Below are 23,980 nucleotides of genomic sequence, written 5' to 3'. Positions count from 1 at the left end.
GAGAAAGATGCATTATTAAACACTCATTTTTTATTAGAAAGATCATTTTCAATCCAATCAAGAGCTGTTAGTGAAAAACCATAAAGTCATGGTAAATAACATCAAAAGCTGTTGTAAAGTCTAGTACAACATCACTGACCAATTTCTTATCATCTAGACATGCTAGCCATTCATCTGTCATGTGTATAAAAGCAGTACTTGTGGAGTGTCCTGGTCTATAAGCAAGTTGTACATTAGTAAGTAATCCTTTAATTCTAAAATATTGTAAAATGTGCTTAACAAATAATTTCTACAAGAACTTGCTCAAAATAAGAAGAATACTAATGGGCCTACAATTAGATCCTGAAAAATCGTTTTTTCCCTTTTCAAGTAATAATATAATTTTTTTATTTTTTTTCTATAGATTCGGATATACACCACTAAACAAACATATATTCAATATATGACAAATTAGTTAAGTGAGCTGATTAGCTACTATTTTTAGCAATTTACCATCCAAATTATCAAATCGACAAGATTTGTCATCTGGAATTGAAAGCAACATCTGTTATACTGTATTTTGATCAATGGGACTAAAAATTAAAACAACATATTTAATCTTTCATCATTTTAACAATGGGATTACACACTAATTACAAATTGTTACTATACATGCTAGATCGTAAATGTACTTTATTAATGAAAAAACTGTTAATAATAATTAACTATATCTAAGGGTTAAATGATAAACTGCCCATAATTTTCCACACACCCTTGAAAATTGTCTTATTACACATTATTTAATTTAATGTTTTCCACATTTTCTTACTATTACCAGCTGCACATATAATTTTTTTATTATAATATTCCCTCTTTTTAAACATGTAATTTTGTAACCCTGTATCTTACCTTGCGATACAATAGTTTGTTACAATCATTTCCTGATTTCTGTGCAGCCTCCTTTGCCATGCCTTTGAAGCATTAATGACCTCAGTTCATCATCGCGCCAGGGTGCATTTTTAGCTTTTACTGATCTTTTCTAAGTGAAGCATATTTATCAATTATCTTATTTATTATACCCATAAAGGTATTAAGGCAATAAAAAATGTATAGTTACTAAGATTAATTTGATTCAAATCAGATTGATGTCATGTTCATGTTTATGACACATTTTAAAAGAAGTGGAGACTGAAGAAGTGCAATTTGAGATATAGACAAACTAAAGAATTGCAGTAATCTAGATGAGACGTAACAAATGCATGAACAGCCATTTTTATAGTTTTAAGAGTGAGAAAGTTTTCAATATTAGACAGTAAACAAAGCTGATAGAAACTGGATCCAATAACAGAAGATATATTTTTATTAATTTAAATTTAAATGTAAATATTGGTCAACAACAACACCTAGGTTCCACACCTGAAAACAAATAAACTTTCCAACTCAGGACTTATAGAGTGAGAGTTTTCATTAGGACCAAAAACAATTACCTCGGCATTTTCTTCATTTAGGAAAAGGAAATTTTGGGATGATTTAAACTCCTCTAAACATTACAGAAGAGAAGTAATCACAGTGAAAGTGTTTCTTTTGGTTGCAAGATAGATTTGTATCATCTGCATAGAAATGAAAAGACACACCCTGTTTCCTTAGAATAGAGCCCAGAGGTAGCATGTAGAGGGAGAATAGAGAGGGACCTAAAATAGAGCCTTGTGGAAGGCCACAGGTCAGAGGTGCAGGGGAAGTCAAGTCACCATTAGAAATGGAAATGGAGAAAAAAAAAAAAACCTTGGAAGAACTCAGGCTGAGCCGGGGGGCCAGTTCTTCTCTGGCCAAATGTAACCAGCAGTTTGTTCCATGTTGCTGCAAAGTCAGATTGCAGAGGCCTCAGCAGGTTCCCCTGGTCTTGTGCTGATGACGGTCGAGGTGAAGAGGTCTCATCTAGTTGACGACGTCTCACTGACATTCAGGGCTGTAGAGGTTGTCTCTAGGTGTTGATCCACCAGACTGGATCCGGGGGACTGCAGTGATCATCTGATCTGGATACATGATCTGGTGGCTACGGTTACCTCGGAATAAGAATGAAACAGACTAGTATTAGCATAGATGCCATTTTTCTTACGATGCAACAAGTACATCAGGTGTTATGGGAAGTGTTTCTGGTTCCGGTTGACCTAATTAATGCAGCCTAACAATCCTTTAACGGATTTGAATTATAGAAATCTGTTAATGTTTTATCTGTGAACCATGTTAAAGGATAACTATTGCCAAAATGCAACCTGGCTGTTTTTTTTTTACTGTAAACGAGACAAACTTATATCTAAAAGCATAATTACGACAAACGAGCCGTTTTTGAGATTGACAGTGATTTAGATTTGTGGTCAGTGGCCGGTGAATGGGAGAACTAGGGGCATATTTTTGAGCGTATCAAAATCAATATTTTTACAACACTAAGAAGGCTCGACACACCATGAAACTTTGCTCGAAGTATCGTCTGGGTCTCGACACATGAACTCCAGCATTGAGAACATTGTTCGTGTACACAGAGTTTACTAAAAAGAAAGGTTTTGAACAACTCACTTTCACTGTTCGAGTCTCCGTCTTGCCAGTCAAGAGGTATCGATCTTCGAATGCGAGAATCTTATATATTAATGTTTCTTATATGAGGCTCTTTTTACAACTAGAAGGTTAATATTGTTTTTCACTTGCGACAAAACAACGAAATAGCTGTGCATTTATATGGAAATATGCTTTAGGAGCTATCCATCTTTACTCTTCTCAGTATTACGTTGCATTCGGAGATCGATACCTCTTGTCTGGCAAGACGGAGACTCAGACAGTGAAAGTGGGTTGTTCAAAACGTTCTTTTTAGTAAACTCTGTGTACACGAACAATGTTCTCAATGCTCGAGTTCGTTTTGAGTACGCTCAAAAATATGCCCCTAGTTCTCCCATTCACCGGCCACTGACCACAAAACTAAATCACGGTCAATCTTGAAAATGTCTCGTTTGTCGTAATAATGCTTTTAGATATAAGTTTGTCTCGTTTACAGTAAAAAAAACAGCCCAGGTTGCATTTTGGCAACAGTTATCCTTTGAAGAGGTCTTTAATCTAGATTAAACTGACAGAGTGTCTGCCTCCCAAACAATGTTAGGTAGATTGTTCCAGAGTTTGACCGCTAAATAAAATAAAAGGACCTGCGTCCCACAGTTAATTTTGATATTCTAGGTTGTAACGCTCAGCCAAATCAGGCAGGCTACACAAATAAAAGTTAGTTCGGTAATCCCTCTCTTAACCCTTATTCAAAGGAAGTTATACAGAATAGACAAACAACGTGAAGATTGGATACCATCCACAAGTGTATTTACAGTGCAAAAGACCAATACCAAAACGACAACATATGCACATAAACAACATATAGTATGAGCGTGTGTAAACTCCAAAAAACAGTCCAATGTTTGTGTATGTGTGTGCGTGTGTACGATTGCTTCGGCCTCACCGGTAAAGCTTTTGAGTCCGTGAGCACGAAGACGATGAACAGCGCTGTCCTGTAACAGAATCGCCCGAAACACAGTCCAACCAGGTCGTAATCCTCAACGAGATTAATCCCCAAGTGCAGTATTTCCACGAAGGCTGATAATCACAGGTAAAGACAGCGTTAACGATCGTATATCCAGAGAGCCCTCTGGAACGCTGAAAAGCCGGCTTCTTTTATCGGAAGTGTATAATCAGGTGTTTTAGATGACGTCAGGGATTTCCCTAACGTAGCGCGGCAGAACTCTCGCGAGACAAGAACAGGGGAAACCACATTTTGCGGGGCAATACAGACAAGGGGATAAAATTGCACCAGCAGATACAAATAAATAAGCAATTTAGCAATTCATTAACTGCTTATAAATATCCCTCTTATGTGGCCGTGCTACAAGGTATTATCAAATTGCCGGAGTTTTCAGAATTCAGCAGACTTGAGGGACTATAATGTTAAAAAAAAAAAAAAAAAAAAAAAAAACTCACTCTAATTTTTACTTGTACTTAAAACAAAAAACAAAAAAAACTTTCTGTCAGACGGGTATGACAGCAGGTATGACTGCTGAAGAAACAAAGTCACCTACATCTTGGATGCACAGGGGGTAAGCAGATAAACATCAAAGTTTTATTTTTAGGTGAACTATCCCTTTAAGTTAGACATTTTGTCACTAAACATCTCAACAAGCTTTCACAGAGAGCATTAGATGCAACAGGCAAGGTGTTAAAAAAGGATTTGCAACAGATTGAATGACTGAAAACAAAACCTTAGGTTTGGAGTGATTTCAATTAAATTAGAAAAAGTCTAAGTCTGTGCAGCTTTCACAGACTTAGCAGTCTGGTAAAATGTAAGAGAGTCTTTAAACATTTGAAGAGGGATAAGCAGACTGTCCTTTTCCCATTTTCTTTCTGCTTTTCTATAGTTTGGTTTTAGGAGATGGGTATGAGAGTTTTGCAACAGTTCAGATTTTGTACAAAAATGTACTTATTAGGCACGACCAGACGGGTCCCACTTTATATTAAGTGTCCCTAATACCTGTGAAGTTACATGGTAACTAGATGTGTACGTAGCATGTAACTACAGTGTATGTACACATTGGTACATTGTATCTACAGCTCTAATACTGGTGTAATTACACACATGTAACAACTCACTGAATATCATTTGTAAGTACAAATGTGTAACAGGACATTGATAACAACACTTTTTTCACTTCTGGAAGTACACATGTGTAACAAGAATTATGTAACTACATTTTGTAACAACAATATGTACTCACAGAAGTTTTTACATTTCCACACAGTCTTCAATACTGCAGTTACCAGGTTGGGATACCCTGAAACATTATTGAAATCGTGATGATTCCTATGTAGGCTACATATAATTTTTGTATTCATGTATTTGTGAACACTGAATTAGAATTAAAGTATCAATTTGTAATACCAGTGTACTTACATGATAACTCCTCAGGAACTGTCTACTTAATATAAAGTGTAAAATGGTCACAACCTACAGAGTAATATATAAACTGTGTTTTCAAATGCATTATTAAATAGTTTACTTAATATGAAATTATAACTTTCCATCCTGTTCTGTGTGATTTCTGTTGCCAACTCTATTCCAAGCATATGTAAACATAATGTTTAACAAGACTACACTTTAAACCTTTAAAATAAATAACTTTTCTACAATCGTTTAACCATTTATGTAATTTTAACTTCGTTTGTAGCGGTGGGACACAGCAGGCGTTTTCTGACATCCCTGCGACTAACAATAAAACCATAAAATACACCAAACACGCATCATAATTATAAAATGAAACAATTTTATTTGTGCGCTATAAGATCTTCAGAATCCATACCATTGCGAGGAACATGCCCAAATTTTTTTTTTAAGAATTCAAATACAACCGCGTCAGGAAACGGCAGTTTTTACGGCAGGAAAATCGAGCTCTCATTGGCTCTCGCCAGCATTCGTCACAGTTTACGACATGCCGTGTTTCTGGTGAGATATGTTTGAATGTTGTGCGGGCGCATAGTCTTTGGCCGCATTTACGGAGAGGATCAGGAAAATAATCTGGATAATATTTCAGCGAATAATAACTTTAATTCCGCTCTGCACCTCAAACAAACCTACTGTATTCTGCCAGAGAGGAATGCGGCTGCAAAAGCATCGCCATTTGGATTACTTTTTGGTATGACTGTTGATATTTTTGCATTAAATAAATTATTGTAATTGCAATTTTTGTCATGTTTTTTTTATTATTGTACTGAGAGAGATATGGTTAACGTTAGGTTTAGAGGTAGGAGTGAAAGGACCGACTCACTGGCCCGAAAGCAAAGTCCAGCAATCTGGTTTAAGGTTTATTGCATGTCCGGTCATTTCACAGCGCTTCAAGATTTAGTTTCAATTTTGATCTGGCTCCGTATTAATCTGACTCCAATTTTACACATTTATTAAAATTAAATTATAATAGCAAATTTGGATGCTGATCATAAAGTTAATTGTGTTGTAATTTAGATACCCGATTATTCTGGACGTGCTATACTTTCAATTATTCGTTCATTGGGAACCTAATGTCGTCTGAGTCTGGCGTCGGCCGGAGCGCCAATCTCGTAACACAAAATCGCCAGCCTGATAATTAATCAGAGGTTGCTGGGGACTAATATCTTCTTGTCAGCTGCCTACTGCTCGCTTTTACAAAAAGTATAGGTTATTTAGTCTTTCCAATACACAACTTGTTAACTCCAGTGATAAGCAGAAATCAGGAGGTCTTCAGAGAACGTGCCTACTGCTCCTGTTCATTCCTAGCCTCCAGTTTGTCTTATCCTGGCCGTATATTTATGCGCACAAAAGCGTCCTCACAATTTACTGGTCATAATGATTTCAGGACGTATCAGAATAGCCAAATATAACATTTTATTTGTCAGGTAAAAATGTATCATGCCAATTACACAATTAAACAATGAGAATCCAATTCAATTTCAATTTAGATAAATACATAACCTCAATAACCCAAAGAAGTATCTAAGAGTGGGAAATGCATACCTGATTATCAGAGAGACACACTGCAGCATGAGAGACTTGGAGGTTTAGCTCCAGAGACTCTTGCATACAGTGGGGGTCATTTGGCTACAAAATCCCCCAGTACTGTTTTACCACTTGCCTTATATACCAGACCAACACAAACAAATCTTCTAATCACCTTTTGGTCTTTCAGGAGTTCTCGCAACCCCAGGCTCGCACCTGGTTGGGGGTTCACATTCGCCCCTAAAGGGAGAACACACCCAATGGCAACAAACCCAATTCTATGGAAGTTTTCAATCTTTCTTACAGTATATGTGACTGCTATGAAATTGAGACCATTTTACCAAACACACAGAGACCATTAAAATGATATCAAACATGAAGGAGAAAAACAATACATTCACAAGATATAACATGTGGATGCTCTTACTGATTTCCAGCAAAAGCTTTTGGGAAGAAAGGTGAGAGAGTGGGAGAAGAGAGGGGGGTAGGTCAGGGTGGGGTTGTTTGCTTTCTTTGAAGATCCCTCTTCAGATTAGTTTTTATTGTTTTGCTGCATGCCATCTGTTCGTACTGTATGTTAATTCCATGAGGAGATAATTTAACTCCTTACAGGAGTGTGATTACTATAAAAATATTTTTATGCTATATTGTTAGTAAAAATGGTAATTTCCCTGCATATATTTTTGTCAGTTACGATTTATATCCTTTTATATTTGCTATAAAATGGGTAGCTTTAGGTTTGGGGGTAGGTTAAGGGGGCTAAAAATATAAATAGTGTATTAATAAAAAGGCATTGATACGAATATTTAATGAAATGAAAGATACGTAAATATTTTACGTTTTTAGCAAAACATACGTAGCTATTTGTACGTTTTAAACGTTGAAATACATCTAAATTGTGCATCTAAAAATACGTAAAAATACCAACGTATAAACAATGAGACCAGGCTGGACCATTTTACACTTTATATTAAGTAGACAGTTCCTGAGGAGTTACCATGTAAGTACACTGAAATTAAAGTGTTGCACAGAGGTTTACATTTGATATATTACTCTAAGTTGTGACCATTTTACACTTTATATTAAGTAGACAGTTCCTGAGGAGTTACCATGTAAGTACACTGGTATTACAAATTGATACTTTAATTTTAATTCAGTGTTCACAAATACATGAATACAAAAATTGTATGTAGCCTACATAGGAATCATCACAATTTCAATAATGTTTCCGGTCATTCCAAACTGGTAACTGCAGTATTGAAGACTGTGTGGAAGTGTAAAAACTTCTTTGAGTACATATTCTTGTTACAAAATGTAGTTACATAATTCTTGTTACACATGTGTACTTCCAGAAGTGAAAAAAGTGTTGTTACCAATGTCCTGTTACACATTTGTACTTACAAATGCTATTCAGTGAGTTGTTACATGTGTATAATTACACCAGTATTAGAGCTGTAGATACAATGTACCAATGTGTACATACACTGTAGTTACATGCTTCGTACACATCCAGTTACCATGTAACTTCACAGGTATTAGGGACACTTAATATAAAGTGGGACCAAATGTAATATTATTGTGTGAGAGATTATTATTTTATTTAGCTTTTTGTGCTGAAACCAATAACTTGTGCTCAAAAAATGTCTCAATGTTGATTTTGGTGAGCTTAATATGTATGTTTTCTTCTGTCTTCTCTCTTTCTCTCGATGCAGGTTAAAATACTGTGATTTGACAGATGAAGGTTGTTCTGCTCTGACTTCAGCTCTGAAATCAAACCCATCACACCTGAGAGAACTGGACCTGAGTGAGAGTAAACTAGGAGACTCTGGAGTGAAAAACCTCAGTGATCTACTGATGAACCCACAATTCAAGCTGGAGAAACTAGAGTTAGTATCATTATACTGTACAGCAGTTACAGTCAGATTAAACTGTTTAGTTTCTTAAAAGCATGAAATCAAAATTGTGCAAATATATATTTAAATAAATATATTGGTGCTTATTATAATAGATTTATCCAGGTACATTATTTCCTAAAATAATTTATCTTTGTGATCTTTAATGAAAATAACTACCCCTTTCACTCACAAAAACATTTATTCTCTTCTCAATCTGTCAGTCACATGAGATCAGAGCAATAGCAAACAACAATTATACTGGTTTTCATCAAAAAAATTATTCCTGACCTTTCACTCAGACATGCATCACAATAAGAAAAAAATATGATCACAAAATGTTTTAGTTTATGACTATATAATTATTCATGTACTTCTATTGTTTTCAGGCTTTAGCAACACTTTATTTATTGCACTTTATGGTGTTTACTCATGATTCATTTAACTCACACATTAACAACATGACTGATTCATTATTCTTTCTCTTTCTGTCTTCAGTCTGTGTGAATGCAGTATTACGGAGGAACAATGTCTCATCCTGACTTCAGCTCTGAAATCAAACCCATCACACCTGAGAGAACTGGACCTGAGCTGGAATCAAATAAAAAACACAGGAGTGAATGACTTATGTGACGTACTGAAGGATTCACACTGTAAACTGGAGAGATTGAGGTCAGTAACATTCACATACAAGAATAAAAAAAGTGTTTTACTTAAATGAAACGATAAAATGAAGTGTGACTTTTCTCATTTCTCTCAATGTAGGTTAAGTGACTGTGAAATGACAGATGAAGGTTGTTCTGCTGTGACTTCAGCTCTGAAATCAAACCCATCACACCTGAGAGAACTGGACCTGAGCTGGAATAAACTAGGAGACTCTGGAGTGACAAACCTCAGTGATCTACTGATGAACCCACAATTCAAGCTGGAGAAACTAGAGTTAGTATCATTATACTGTACAGCAGTTACAGTCAGATTAAAGTTCACTGTTTAGATTAAGACCGCTGGGATCTTGTCACATCATTTGTAGCGCTGCACTTTCTGGCATTTCTCCGTCTGAAGAAAGATTCAGAAATACTATGTTTTTATGTGTATCTGTAAAAACAGCATGAAACTTGCTGAAATTAGATATTTTTGCTGTGAAACAAACAGAAGTGACAACAGATAAAAAAGCAGTCTAACATATGACAGATGATTCTGACAGTTATATTTATAGGGGACTAATGCTATATTTCACTAAATCTTTTATCAAGGGAAATGCATATTTAGTAGGGCTGTCAGTCGATATATTTTTTTTATTAGCGTAATTGAAACATGTAATTATTTAAAAGCTAAATAAATGCAACTGTGAAAATACCCACAAAAGATTATTTTTGGGTATTAAATGAGTAAAAAAGTAAAGTATCAAGTTAGCATTACAAACTGTAATATTGCAATAAAAATACAAACTGTAAAATTGTAATCAAATTTTACAGCGTGTGATATTTGGGTCATAATCAGCTCTCATGCAGTAGCTACTGGTCTCCCTGCTTATGTAATATAATTTATCCTGTGATATAAATATGAGACAAAAACTCATAACTGGCATTTTTCCACAAACATGTTGAATTTCCGCATAAATGCATTTATGGAGTTGTTACCCTGAATCATATTTGTTAACTATATGAAATATAAGATGACATACAGGTCTGGGGATGGAGTCAGTGCATTAACTGCATTCAAATATTTAATCACATAAGTTTTAAGAACTAATTAATGTGTTAAACTGACAGCCCTAATATTTAGTATATTAGTATAGATAGAAATCAAACCCATCACACCTGAGAGAACTGAACCTGAACTGGAATGAACTAGAAGACTCTGGAGTGAAAAACCTCAGTGATCTACTGATGAACCCACAATTCAAGCTGGAGAAACTACAGTTAGTATCATTATACTGTACAGCAGTTACAGTATTATTAGTTTACTGTTCTGTTTATTTTAAGAGTTTTGTGTGTATTTGTGACTGTATACTCCTAAATTATTTTTACCTCGTTTTTGAGCATTCTGTCTTAATTTCATTGTGTTCTTTTGCTGGTGTATTAGTCAATGTATGGCATTTGCTGATGATCATCATATATCTGAGTCATTGTCTTTCTCTTTCTGTCTTCAGTCTGTATGGATGCAGTATTACAGAGAAACAGTGTCTCATCCTGACTTCAGCTCTGAAATCAAACCCATCACACCTGAGAGAACTGAACCTGAGCGGAAATAAACTAGGAGACTCTGGAGTGAAAAACCTCAGTGATCTACTGATGAACCCACAATTCAAGCTGGAGACACTAGAGTTAGTATCATTATATTGTACAGCAGTTACAGTCAGATTAAAGTTGACTATTTATTTTCATAAACTCACCATGAAATTAAAGTTGACAGTTATTATTTTGGTAACGCTTTAGAATAGGTAACACCTATTAACTATTAACTACGACTTTTTCCACAATAAATTCCTAATTTGCTGCTTATTAATAGTTAGTAAAGTAGTTGTTAGGTTTAGGTATTGGGTAGGATTAGGGATGTAGAATAAGGCATTATTATGTGCTTAATTAGTACTAATAAATGGCCAATATTCTAGTAATATGCATGCTAATAAGTCATAGTTAATAGTTAATAGGTGTTACCTATTCTAAAGTGTTACCATTATTTTTAATGGAAGATTCTATTGATTAAATGATTTATCTGTGCACATAATGTATTTCTAATTTATGTGCCCTCCTGATCTTTCATCTGTACAACTTTCCTTCTCCCTCATAACAACATCTCTTCTCTCCTCTGATGATGTTTTAAATCTTTTTTTTTTTCTTCTTCTTCTTCTTCTTCTTCTGTTTTTGTTTATGGTCATATAATAAGGTTTTTGACAATGTTTTAATTATTACACTGTATAGTGGTGACCATACTCATAATGCATTTACTACATTTACATGAACTTGACTCTTGTCTGATTCATTGTTCTTTCTCTTTCTGTCTTCAGTCTGTGGGATTGCAGTATTACAGAGGAACAGTGTCTCATCCTGATTTTAGCTCTGAAATCAAACCCATCACACCTGAGAGAACTGAACCTGAGCGAGAATAAACTAGGAGACTCTGGAGTGAAAAACCTCAGTGATCTACTGATGAACCCACAATTCAAGCTGGAGAAACTAGAGTTAGTATCATTATACTGTACAGCAGTTACAGTATTATTAGTTTACTGTTCGGTTTATTTTAAGAGTTTTGTGTGTATTTGTGACTGTACACTCCTAAATTATTTTTACCTCGTTTTTGAGCATTCTGTCTTAAATGCATTGTGTTCACTCTACCTAATATATTTAAAATTGAAATGTATTTCATTTATTTGTGTTAAAACTGCATTGATTTTTTTTTTTTTTATTAACTGAGCAGTGGATTTGTAGTTCCCAGCATGATGGTAAATTTATGGAAGAAGCCTTATTTTATGTGTTTTTCTGTAATGGGAAATACTGTTTAGTTACTGGACAGTTTCTGTACATTCATTGAATTTTGTAGTTCCTATTATGCAGAAGTGTTGCATTTGTGCTTAGACTGTGGCACTTGTGTAATCTATTCAAATGTCAGTACGGACAACATTTCCCCCCATATTTGTTCATTTTTGTGTATAATTATGAGTGAAACTCCTTGTTTAAAAGTAACAATAGTTATAATAATTAGACCTCAGTAAATAAATAAATAATAATTTGTTTCCGCACAAGATTTTGCTTGACAAATGCACTAAGGTTGAGCTAACCCAAACTAGTGTAAATTAATTTAATGTAAACCAGCTTAATTGTATTGACCCAACTAAGCAATTTTAATTTGAATGAAAAGTTAAATTGTAAAAATCTTTAGTAAAATAAGCGTAATTAATTATTTTTAAACTGTACAGCATTTACAAACTTTACATTGACTTATTCATAGTCTTTTTTCTTTCTGTCTTCAGACTGGATAGATGCAGTATTGCAGAGAAACAGTGTCTCATCCTGACTTCAGCTCTGAAATCAAACCCATCACACCTGAGAGAACTGAACCTGAGTGGGAATAAACTAGGAGACTCTGGAGTGAAAAACCTCAGTGATCTACTGATGAACCCACAATTCAAGCTGGAGAAACTAGAGTTAGTATCATTATACTGTACAGCAGTTACAGTCAGATGAAAGTTTACTGTTTAGATTAAAATCAATGGGCTCTTGTCACATAATTTGTAGCGCTGCATGAAATGCAGTTTCTGGCATTTCTCCATCTGAAGAAAGTTTCAGACATACTGTTTTATATGTATCTGTAAAAAACACTTAACTTCAACAGTTTAAACCAAAACACTTTCTACTCAATATCTCATGATGAGTGGGTTCATGGGTTCACATTATATTTGTGTCAAATTCTTCACCTTAATGATTTGTTTGTAAGATGATCTTCTCTTCCTCTGTTTGTCTCTTTTTAGCCTAAAAGACTGTGGCATTACAGATGTTTCTTCTTTAATTCAGTCTTTGACAAACACAAAAGCACTGCAGTTTCTAAAAGAGCTTGATCTGAGATTCAATATGATTGGAGACTCAAAGCAGCGGCTCATTGATGTGCTACGAGACTCAAACTGTAAACTGAGGTGAGTAAACTTCACTTTGTGATATTAAAGACATCTTCAATTACCTCTGATATGTGGACAAATATTAACTATCAGATATTTGTGAAAGGAGATGATCAAATGATCATCAGCTTTATTTCAAAGGGTTTGTGTCAGAATGAAATGTGAAGTTGATCAAAATGTTGAACACAAAGGAGGAAAGAGAACAAAAGCAGACTGTCAGAGCTTTCTCCAACAACAGCTGCTTTATTAATGCCATCAGTAATAGTGAATCATTCCAGTTTGAAATAGATTTGGTCAGATTGGAGGAAAACGCTGGTAAAATCAGTGCAGATTCCAGCTTCAGCTCACAGCCGTCCAGCATCACATGATCAATGTCTCTGTCTCTTGTGTGTTTTTACTTTGACAAGCAACACGTCACATTACTTTACACTTACTTTACTTTCACTTATTTACTGAGACCAATACAAATGTTGAAACTAGAGGAAAAACAGCTTTAACTAGTGGAACGTTTAACTGAAAGGTTTTTGTTTTGAGGCAAAATCACTTTAGTATTTGTTCTTGTGGTTTATTATATTTGGTGTACACTCATTAGTGTGTGTTTCTCTTTATAGTGACTCAACAGGAGTCACACAAACACAAACATATGAATGGAATTCATGTTCAAATGTATTTAAAACACAAATATTGCTTTAGAAATATCTAAACAAGATCATGTAAATGTAAATCTAACTTTAAAATAAACTGTAATTGAAGTAGTGACTGATTTGCAATTTGTTCCAATAAACACAGATTTTTTTTCTCTCTCTCTCGGTGCATGCTGGGAGTGTTGGGGTGCGTGTGAGGGTGCTCAAGGGGAGAGGACGATTTTTTTTTTTCACCCTTTTTGGGTTCTTTACCTTTTTTTTTCTTTCTTTTTTTCTTAAATCACACGATTTGGGTTTTTCCCTAAAAAGTAACATTTGATTTTTTTTTATTATTTTTTTGTGCAAGTGTTTGGGAACTTTTTGAAGCGGCTCGGGATGGCGTCTGCCCCTGCGGGGGCTGGCGTCACCTGTGTCGCTTCGTCATGGAGTCAGGTGTGTACCAGCGCGGGGAGTCTCTGTTGAAGACGTGCTGCTGGCAATTGGGGAAAAAGTTGGATATGAAAACATTACATCGGCATCCAGGATGAATAAAGCAGTAGTAGTTTTAGTCGAGAAGGAAGATTTAGTCAATCGGTTGGTAAGCGACGGAATTGTGGTAAGTGGCGATTTTCTTATCATTTCACCGCTTGTTACTCCGTCGACTAGAGTTACAACATCCAATGTTCCTCCCTTCATTCGTAATGACGAAATTGAGAAAGCATTAACGCGATATGGAAAATTGGCTAGTGAGATTAAAATGATCCCTTTGGGGTGTAAAAACGCTGCTCTGAAACATGTGATGTCTTTTAGACGACAGGTGTTTATGTTATTAAATGAACCAGAGTTGGATATATCGTTTAGAGTTTTGCACGAAGGGAAAGCGTATGTTATCTACGCGAATACTGGCAGCATTAAATGCTTTGAATGTGGGGATATCGGACACAAAAAACAAGCGTGTCCACATAAGGCCCAGGTTAGTGAAGTGGAAGTTAGGCCTAGTACTTCTGCTGCTGGTGAGAGTAAGTCAATTCATGAAGATGTGCAGCCTCAAGCTAGCCTGGCAAGCCAGACCCACATAAATGTAGGGTCTGGGCACTCTCCATAGACAGGGCTCAACCGGAGGGGTGGGATAAACGGTTGTCTTTCAAACTCCTCGCCACGCAATAGGATAGCGCTACAACCAATCAGAGACTTAGTCGGTCAGGTGACGTAGTCAGAGCGACGAAGATTTTTAACAAAAATCAGTGCACTGTGCAGTCTGTCAGCTAAATAATAGACATAGATGGGCACTAAACCTTTAAAAGTAAACAAAAACATGCACAGACAAATCCAAATTACACCCTGCGGCTCGTGACGATACATTGATGTCCTTAGACACGAAACGATCGGTTTTTGCAAGAAAATGAACAGTATTTATATAATTTTCTTTTTACCTTTGATACAAACCCACGTCCATCTGTCATGAGCACGAGTTTAGCATATCTATGATTCGACTCGTCACATGTGAACGCGCTTTGATGTAGTATACGCAAACACCGAAAGGGGAAATATGTAAAAAAAAAAAAAAAAAAGTCCAGGATGAGTTTGCGCAATCAAACGTAATCTTTTTCAGCTTTAAATGGGTTTGAACAACCAGGACAAGCACAAGTAATTACCATTTTGAATAGCCGCTATATCCACAATCTCTTGTGCTGTGTAAACAATGAGTGTCGTATACACGCCACAGATCGCTTCCGGTGTTTGCGTATTCTACACCACAGCGCGTTCAGATGTAACGAGCTCCTGCTCAGGACACATGGACGTGGCTGTGTATCAAAAGTAAAAAAATATATAAATACTGTTCAGTTTTCCACGCTTAATTCACGGAACCAGGAATTCATGTCTGACTGAACTTATGGTCGCAGGTCAGACGTCATCATGTTAAGCCCGCCCACCGACTCGTGATTGGCCCGGTACATCTTGGATTTTTCGGAAATTTAAGTGAATTGAGAGTAACTAGACTGACCTTAGAAGCAAATGTAATTTGCTGCCGCTAGGGGCGCGTCTAGATTCTAGGCTAGCCTCAAGCTACTTTTGAGAGGAACATTGATAATGATAGACTGATTGAAAGTCAGACTGAGGATGTTATTGAAACAGTTGGTTCTGGTAGAAATGATGAGGTTTCTGAATTGGATGATAATAGTAAAATGCATGATGCTGTAACTACGGTTAGTGGTGAAAAATTTTCTAATGAAAATTCTGAAATATCTAACTCTGCTGAAAAGTGTACTGATGTTGATTTAGGGATGAGAGATGATGATACATTCTCTGATATATCTGACATCGGATCACAGTGTGGAAATGTGGAAGACGTGTATCCACTACAGGACATAAACGATTTTCTGAATGTAACTTTCGGTAGAATGGTTGAAGGTAAAGATTTTTTTCCTGATGTAGATAAATTTATCCATACAGTAAAATTGTTGCAGAGGAATGTTAGCTATGAGGCTTTAAGTAAACAGAAAAGGTTAAGATTGAATTAGATGTTAACAAAGCTACGAAAAGCGAATGCCTCACAAAGCAAATCAAATGTTTAAGTCACATGGGGTAAATAACTTTCTCTGCCTTTTTTCTCTTTTTCTGTCCTTTTTTATATTTTCTTTTCTTTATGGAGCTGTTGAGGGTGGGCTCTTTAAATAGAAATGGGGGTAGAGATGGAAATAAATTGGCAATGTTATCAGAGTTGTTTACTATTAAAAAGATAAATGTAGTTTTCTTACAAGAAACACACACAAGTTTAGATAATCAATCTGAGTGGAATAAATGGTGGCTGAGGAAAAGTATTTTAAGTCATTGGACAAATACAAGTGCTGATATAGCCATTTTATTTTCCAAAGATATGAAGGTCAATGTTTTGGCTGTGGAAGAAATTGTGAGAGGAAGAATACTGTTGTTAAATATTGAATATGAGGGTTCTAGTTTTGTACTGATAAATGTTTACGCACCCAATAATGGACCTGAGCGTGTGAGGTACTTTTTAAAGCTAAGGAATGCTATTCAGAAAATTGATAACATTTGTACTATTATTGGAGGTGATTGGAATTGCACTTTTGCTTTTATTATTGATAGAAATGGAGAGGAACCCCATCATGAATCAAGTGCTGTTTTGTCAAATATTTTAAGAGTTTGATTTAATAGATATTTGGAGAAGAAGAAACACAGGAATTAAACAGTATACCTGGCTTAAAGTATCTAATAGTAGGGTTAGTGGAGCCAGATTGGATAGGTTTTATTTGGGTAAAGAATGGAATAATAAAATTACGGATGTTTCTATTTCACCAGTTGGCTTTTCAGATCATCATTTAATATTGTTTGGTTTGAATATGAAGAGAACCTCAAAGCCCAACTATTTTTGGCATTTCAATGTTAAATTATTGCAGGATGTTTTATTTTGTGAGAAGTTTGAGCTTTTTTGGAATGACTGGAAGTTAAAAAAGGATTCTTTTGATAATTTGTGTATGTGGTGGGAGGTTGGTAAAGCAAATATAAGAATCTTTTGTCAAAATTATAGTTTACATTCTACTTCCATGGTGAAAGCAGGGATACAAAAACTTCAAAGAGATATACAAGCTTTGGAAAGTATTCTTGTGAACAGTAATGATGAAAATGCACAAAAGAGCATCTGAACAAGAAGAAGGAACTTGGTTCATTATTACAAGAACAAGTGAAAGGAGCGTTGATAAGAGCAAGAATTTGTTCCATTAAAGACATGGATGCTCCTTCTTCATATTTCTTTAATCTTGAAAAGAAAAGTGCTCAGCAAAAGCAAATGTATCATCTTCGTCGAACTGATGGAGTTATAACTTCTGACCCAGTGGAAATAAGGAAATTATCAGTTAAATTTTACACAGACTTGTATGCTGCTGAGACCTGTGATCTTGAATGTGCTTCTGATTTGCTAAATGACCTACCGAAGCTGGAAAATGAACAGAAAGAATCTTTAGATGAACTAATCACTTTTCAGGAGATTTCTGATGCAATGAGACAGTTATCAAATGGTCGTTCTCCAGGAATTGATGGACTGGCAGCAGAGTTTTATCAATCATTCTGGAATGTACTAGGAAATGACTTATATGAAGTATTATTAGAAAGTATAAAGAACAAGTTGCTTCCTACAAGTTGCAGAAGAGCGGTCCTTTCTTTGCTCCCAAAAAAGGGTGATTTATGTCTTTTAAAGAACTGGAGACCTGTTTCTTTACTGTGCACAGACTATAAAATACTGTCAAAATGTTTAGCACATAGATTGAAACATACTTTGGAATTATTGGTTCACAGAGATCAAACATACTGTATCCTTAATAGGTCAATAATGGACAATCTTTTTTTGTTAAGAGATGTTATTGATTCTAATCAATTTAATAATGTTGACCTTGGTGTGCTTTCGTTAGATCAAGAGAAAGCGTTTGATAGGGTCAATCATGCATATCTTTTTGAGGTTTTAAGAAACTTTGGGTTTGGAAATAATTTCTTTTGAGAGTCATGATCTAGTGATCTTATGCCCCTAAGATTCTTTAAAAGGATTAACTTTTGATGTTGTCTTTCTTTAAAAAAAAAGTATTCGTATATTTAAATGTTCAACTGTTTAAACTTGACCTAGAGCTTTTTGTTACAAAAAAATAAAAAATATATAAAAAATTGATCTTTTAATTTTTTGTTATTTAATGCACATTGAATTGAATTCTGCTTCATCTTCTCTTCTGCAGGTTTTTGGGTCCTGCTGCAGAAGAAGCATGTCAGTATGTGACTGGAATTGTGGGTAAAAACCCGTTACTCCTGAGAGAGCTGGATCTGAGTAAACATGAACTAGGAGACACACGAGTGAATCAGATCGCTGCTCTACTGGAGGATAAACACTGTCAACTCAACACACTGAGGTGAGTATCTTACATCATTTCACATGTTACATGACTAGAAATGTTACAGTCAGAGGTTGTGTTAGACTTCAGGGCTCGCAAAATTTCATAATCTCTGGTATCCCTTCGGGCAGGTGCTCTTTAGTTTATGGTAGCCGGAAAATTTATTTAACTAGCCAAAATAAAAAGATAAATAAATAAATGTTTTTTAAATATAGAAAATCCGATAGGAGTCTAAATGTCAATCAAAAATGTTTTTGATACAGAAATATAAACAAAATATCAAGGAAGGAATTTTGTTTCACTATTTAGTGTATCACTATTTAGCAGAATTTTAAAATATCAATTCATGGCAATTTATGACCCTTTTTAAGAGCTGCACAAATAAAATGAACAGTGTGAGTGGGGTTGGAGATGCGCGGATGAGCTCAAACAGCTTCAAATAAATGATCCGCCTGCCACCCACCCGCACCTATATTTTCCTCTGATTTAGCTAACCACACCCGATCGTCCTATTACAATAATTTAAATTCTTAGTTTTGCATGATGATATGATGAATGGATGGTTCATTTTAACAGCTAATCTGCACATCGCTGCACACTTATATACGCTTAATCACTTGTGCTTTTAAGCCAAATCCACGCTGAAAAGAATAACGTTAACTGACCTGGACGTAACTCTCTGCAATCTTTTCTCTATATTAGAGCTGTTCTGAACTTACTATATGAACACATACTGGATCCTTGGACTGATACGTTTACAGGGTTTCACCAGTTTAAGAAATTTCAGATCATAAAATTCAGTTTCTTTTCATGTTTAAGGTATTGTTTTAGTTATAATGTACTGATTAAAATTAGTAATCAATAAAAACTATTATTTTACCACTTGCCTCCCCTTGACATGCTCTTGTATATAAACTGTCAGTATCTGTGGTGAAGGAGTGGACGGAGCGGGCGTCCATTTTCCTGATTCTCAGTTAATGTATGTGCCACAGAAAACATTGTAGAATCATCAGCATACATAAATATATTTGCCTTATCAACAACATATGGTAAATCCTTTATAAAGATCGAAAACAATAATAGATCTACACAACTTCCTTGTGGAACACCACAACAGGCATTGTTAGCCTCTGAGAAAGATCCATTATGAAACACTCATTTTTTATTAGAAAGATCATTTTCAATCCAATCAAGAGCTGTAAGTGAAAAAACATAAATTTTTGTTCAGCAATAAGAATGTCATGGTAAATAACATCAAAAGCTGCTGTAAAGTCTATTACAACAGCACTGACTAATTTCTTATCATCTAGACATGCTAGCCATTCATCTGTCATGTGTATAAGAGCAGTACTTGTGGAGTGTCCTGGTCTATAAGCATGTTGTACATTAGTAAGTAATCCATTAATTCTAAAATATTGTAAAATGTGCTTAAAAATGATTTCTCCAAGAGCTTGCTCAACATAAGAAGAATACTAATGGTCTAAAATTAGATCCTGAAAAATCAGTTTTTCCCTTTTCAAGTAATGGTATAATTTTAGATTCTTTCTATAGATTCTGATATACAGCACTAAGCAAACTTAGATTAAATATATGACAAATTAGTTGAGTGAGCTGATTAGCTACTGTTTTTAGCAATTTTCCATCCAAATGATCAAATCCACAAGATTTGTCATCTGGAATTGAAAGCAATATCTGTTATACTGTATTTTGATCAATGGGACTAAAATTAAAACAACATTTTTAATCTTTCATCATTTTAACAATGGAATTACATACTAATTGCAAATCGTTACTATGCATGCTAGATCATAAATGTACTTTATTAATGAAAAAAAGTGTTAATAATATATCTAAGGGTTAAATGATAGGTAAAATGGTGTGTCGAGCCTTCTCAGTGTTGTAAAAATATCGATTTTGAAACGCTCAAATATTACCCTAGTTCTCCCATTCACCGGCCACTGACCACAAAACTAAATCTCAAAAGTGGCTCGTTTGTCGTAATTATGCTTTTAGATATAAGTTTGTCTCGTTTACAGTAAAAAAAAAAAACAGCCCACTTTGCATTTTGGCAATAGTTATCCTTTAAAGAGGTCTTTAATCTAGATTAAACTGACAGAGTGTCTGCCTCCCAAACAATGTTAGGTAAATTGTTCCAGAGTTTGATCACTATATAAAATAAAAAGGATCTGCCTCCCGCAGTTAATTTTGATATTCTAGGTATTATCAAATTGCCGGAGTTTTCAGAATTCAGCAGATTTGAGGGACTATACTCTTTAAAAAAAAATCACTCTAATTTTTACTTGTACTTAAAAAAAAAAAAAAAAACTTTCTGTCAGACGGGTATGACTGAAACCATTTCAGAACATTTGCTTTTATAACTACCAAAGAGTTTAGTGAGGTAAGACAGATATTGGCCACAAAATGTTTAGGACAGAAGGATCGAGTGAAGGTTTCTTGAGCAGAGGAGTGACAAAACCTGGCCAAATCGAACTGATAATTAATTTAAAAAATCACGTGTGAATGATATTGTTAAGACAGAATGAATATTTAAGCTTGTCAGTCACCTCCTTCAGTTCCTGGAGGATGATGGGTTCAAAAGCATCCAAAAAGGCAGAGGCAGATGGCATGATTGAAGAGACAGTTAAAGTTAAAGTGGAGCAGATGCTAATTCTTAAAGGGATAGTTCACCCAAAAATGAAAATTTGATGTTTATCTGTTTACCCCCAGGGCATCCAAGATGTAGGTGACTTTGTTTCTTCAGTAGAACACAAACAAAGTTTTTTTTAAAGAAAACCAGTGCAGTCTGCCAGTCTTATAACGTGAGTGGATGGGCACCAGACCTTTAAAAGTAAACAAAAACATGCACAGGCAAATCCAAATTACACCCTGCGACTCGTGACTATACACTGATGTCCTAAGACACAAAACAATCGTTTTTTGTTAGAAACTAAGCTAAATTTATAGCATTATTAACCTTTGATACACAGCCACGTCCTTCTGTCATCAGCACGAGTTTAGCTTCAGGCTCGTTACTCGTGTACGCGCACTGTTTGTGGTCTGCTGAAGAAACAAAGTCGTCTACATCTTGGATGCCCTGGGGGTAAGCAGATAAATATCAATTTTTTTTATTTTTAGGTGAACTATCCCTTTAAGTTAGACATTTTTTCACTAAAACATCTCAAGCTTTCACAGAGAGCATTAGATGCAACAGGCAAGGTGTTAAAAAAAGGATTTGCAGCAGATTGAATGACTGAAAACACAACCTTAGGTTTGGAGTGATTTCAATTAAATTAGAAAAAATCAAAGTCTGTGCAGCTTTCACAGACTTAGCAGTCTGGTAAGATGTAAGAGAGTCTTTAAACATTTGAAGAGGGATAAGCAGACTGTCCTTTTCCCATTTTCTTTCTGCTTTTCTATAGTTTGGTTTTAGGAGATGGGTATGAGAGTTTTGCCACAGTTCAGATTTTGTACAAAAATGTAATTATTAGGCACAACCAGACGTTTTGCATTTAATTATCTTAATTGAAATGCTTTTGTCATTTGAAATAAAATGTAATATTATTGGTTGAGAGATTATTTTATTTAGCTTTTTGTGCTGAAACCGATAACGTGCTTAAAAAATGTCTCAATGTTGATTTTTGGTGAGCTTAATAGGTAAGTTTTATGCTGTCTTCTCTCTTTCTCTCGATGCAGGTTAAAATGCTGTGATTTGACAGATGAAGGTTGTTCTGCTGTGACATCAGCTCTGAAATCAAACCCATCACACCTGAGAGAACTGAACCTGAGCTGGAATAAACTAGGAGACTCTGGAGTGAAAAACCTCAGTGATCTACTGATGAACCCACAATTCAAGCTGGAGAAACTAGAGTTAGTATCATTATACTGTACAGCAGTTACAGTCAGATTAAACTGTTTAGTTTCTTAAAAGCATGAAATCAAAATTGTGCAAATATATATTTAAATAAATATATTGGTGCTTATTATAATAGATTTATCCAGGTACATTATTTCCTAAAATAATTTATCTTTGTGATCTTTAATGAAAATAACTACCCCTTTCACTCACAAAAACATTTCTTCTCTTCTCACTCTGTCAGTCACATGAGATCAGAGCAATAGCAAACAACAATTATCCTGGCTTTCATCAAAAAATTATTCCTGACCTTTCACTCAGACATGCATCACAATAAGAAAAAAATATGATCACAAAATGCTTTAGTTCATGGCTGTATGATTATTCATTTACTTCTATTGCTTTCAGGCTTTAGCAACACTTTATTTATTGCACTTTATGGTGTTTACTCATGATAAATTTAACTCACATTAACAACATGTCTGATTCATTGTTCTTTCTCTTTCTGTCTTCAGTCTGTGGAGATGCAGTATTACAGAGAAACTGTTTCTTATCCTGACTTCAGCTCTGAAATCAAACCCATCACACCTGAGAGAACTGAACCTGAGCTGGAATCAAATAACAAACACAGGAGTGAATGACTTATGTGACGTACTGAAGGATTCACACTGTAAACTGAAGAGATTATGGTCAGTAACATCCACAAACAAGAATCAAAAAGTGTTTTATTTAAATGAAACTGAAATGAAGTGTGACTTTTCTTATTTCTCTCAATGTAGGTTAAGTGGCTGTGAAATGACAGGTGAAGGTTGTTCTGCTGTGACTTCAGCTCTGAAATCAAACCCATCACACCTGAGACAACTGAACCTGAGCGGGAATAAACTAGGAGACTCTGGAGTGAAAAACCTCAGTGATCTACTGATGAACCCACAATTCAAGCTGGAGAAACTAGAGTTAGTATCATTATACTGTACAGCAGTTACAGTCAGATTAAAGTTCACTGTTTAGATTAAGACCGCTGGGATCTTGTCACATCATTTGTAGCGCTGCACTTTCTCCCATTTCTCGGTCTGAAGAAAGATTAAGAAATACTATGTTTTTATGTGTATCTGTAAAAACAGCATGAAACTTGCTGAAATTAGATATTTTTGCTGTGAAACAAACAGAAGTGACAACAGATAAAAAAGCAGTCTAACATATGACAGATGAATCTGACAGTTATATTTATAGGGGACTAATGCTATATTTAATTAAATCTTTTATCAAGGGAAATGCATATTTAGTAGGGCTGTCAGTCGGTTCATTTTTTTTATTAGCTTAATTGAAACATGTAATTATTTAAAAGCTAAATAAATGTAACTGTGAAAATACCCACAAAAGATTATTTTTGTGTGTTAAATGAGAAAGTATCAAGTTAGCATTACAAACTGTAATATTGCAATAAAAATACAAATTGTAAAATTGTAATCAAATTTTACAGCGTGTGATATTTGGGTCATAATCAGCTCTCGTGCAGTAGCTACTGGTCTCCCTGCTTATGTAATATAATTTATCCTGTGATATAAATATGAGA

General features: G+C 35.1%; 2 protein-coding genes across 2 annotated transcripts in view; one reads left to right on the top strand and one right to left on the bottom strand.

Annotated features, from left to right (window-relative positions):
* LOC141337871 (uncharacterized) overlaps positions 1–23,980 on the bottom strand; it is a 54,170-nt gene that overhangs the window by 14,320 nt on the left and 15,870 nt on the right. The gene's annotated exons all lie outside the window — the stretch shown is intronic.
* LOC141338678 (uncharacterized) overlaps positions 1–23,980 on the top strand; it is a 31,793-nt gene that overhangs the window by 3,827 nt on the left and 3,986 nt on the right. Inside the window, exons 5-15 of the mRNA XM_073844283.1 lie at positions 8,242–8,415; positions 8,920–9,093; positions 9,187–9,360; positions 10,574–10,747; positions 11,432–11,605; positions 12,395–12,568; positions 12,893–13,054; positions 18,402–18,572; positions 22,248–22,421; positions 22,923–23,096; positions 23,187–23,360. Coding sequence (XP_073700384.1) covers positions 8,242–8,415; positions 8,920–9,093; positions 9,187–9,360; positions 10,574–10,747; positions 11,432–11,605; positions 12,395–12,568; positions 12,893–13,054; positions 18,402–18,572; positions 22,248–22,421; positions 22,923–23,096; positions 23,187–23,360 — 1,899 coding nt within the window. The remainder of the gene's footprint in view (positions 1–8,241; positions 8,416–8,919; positions 9,094–9,186; positions 9,361–10,573; positions 10,748–11,431; positions 11,606–12,394; positions 12,569–12,892; positions 13,055–18,401; positions 18,573–22,247; positions 22,422–22,922; positions 23,097–23,186; positions 23,361–23,980) is intronic.

The sequence above is a fragment of the Garra rufa genome, chromosome 7 (assembly GCF_049309525.1).
Source record: "Garra rufa chromosome 7, GarRuf1.0, whole genome shotgun sequence".
NCBI classification, from domain to species: Eukaryota; Metazoa; Chordata; class Actinopteri; order Cypriniformes; family Cyprinidae; genus Garra; species Garra rufa.
The sequence above is the reverse complement of the archived record's forward strand: the minus strand, read 5'-3'. Positions and strand labels throughout refer to the sequence as shown.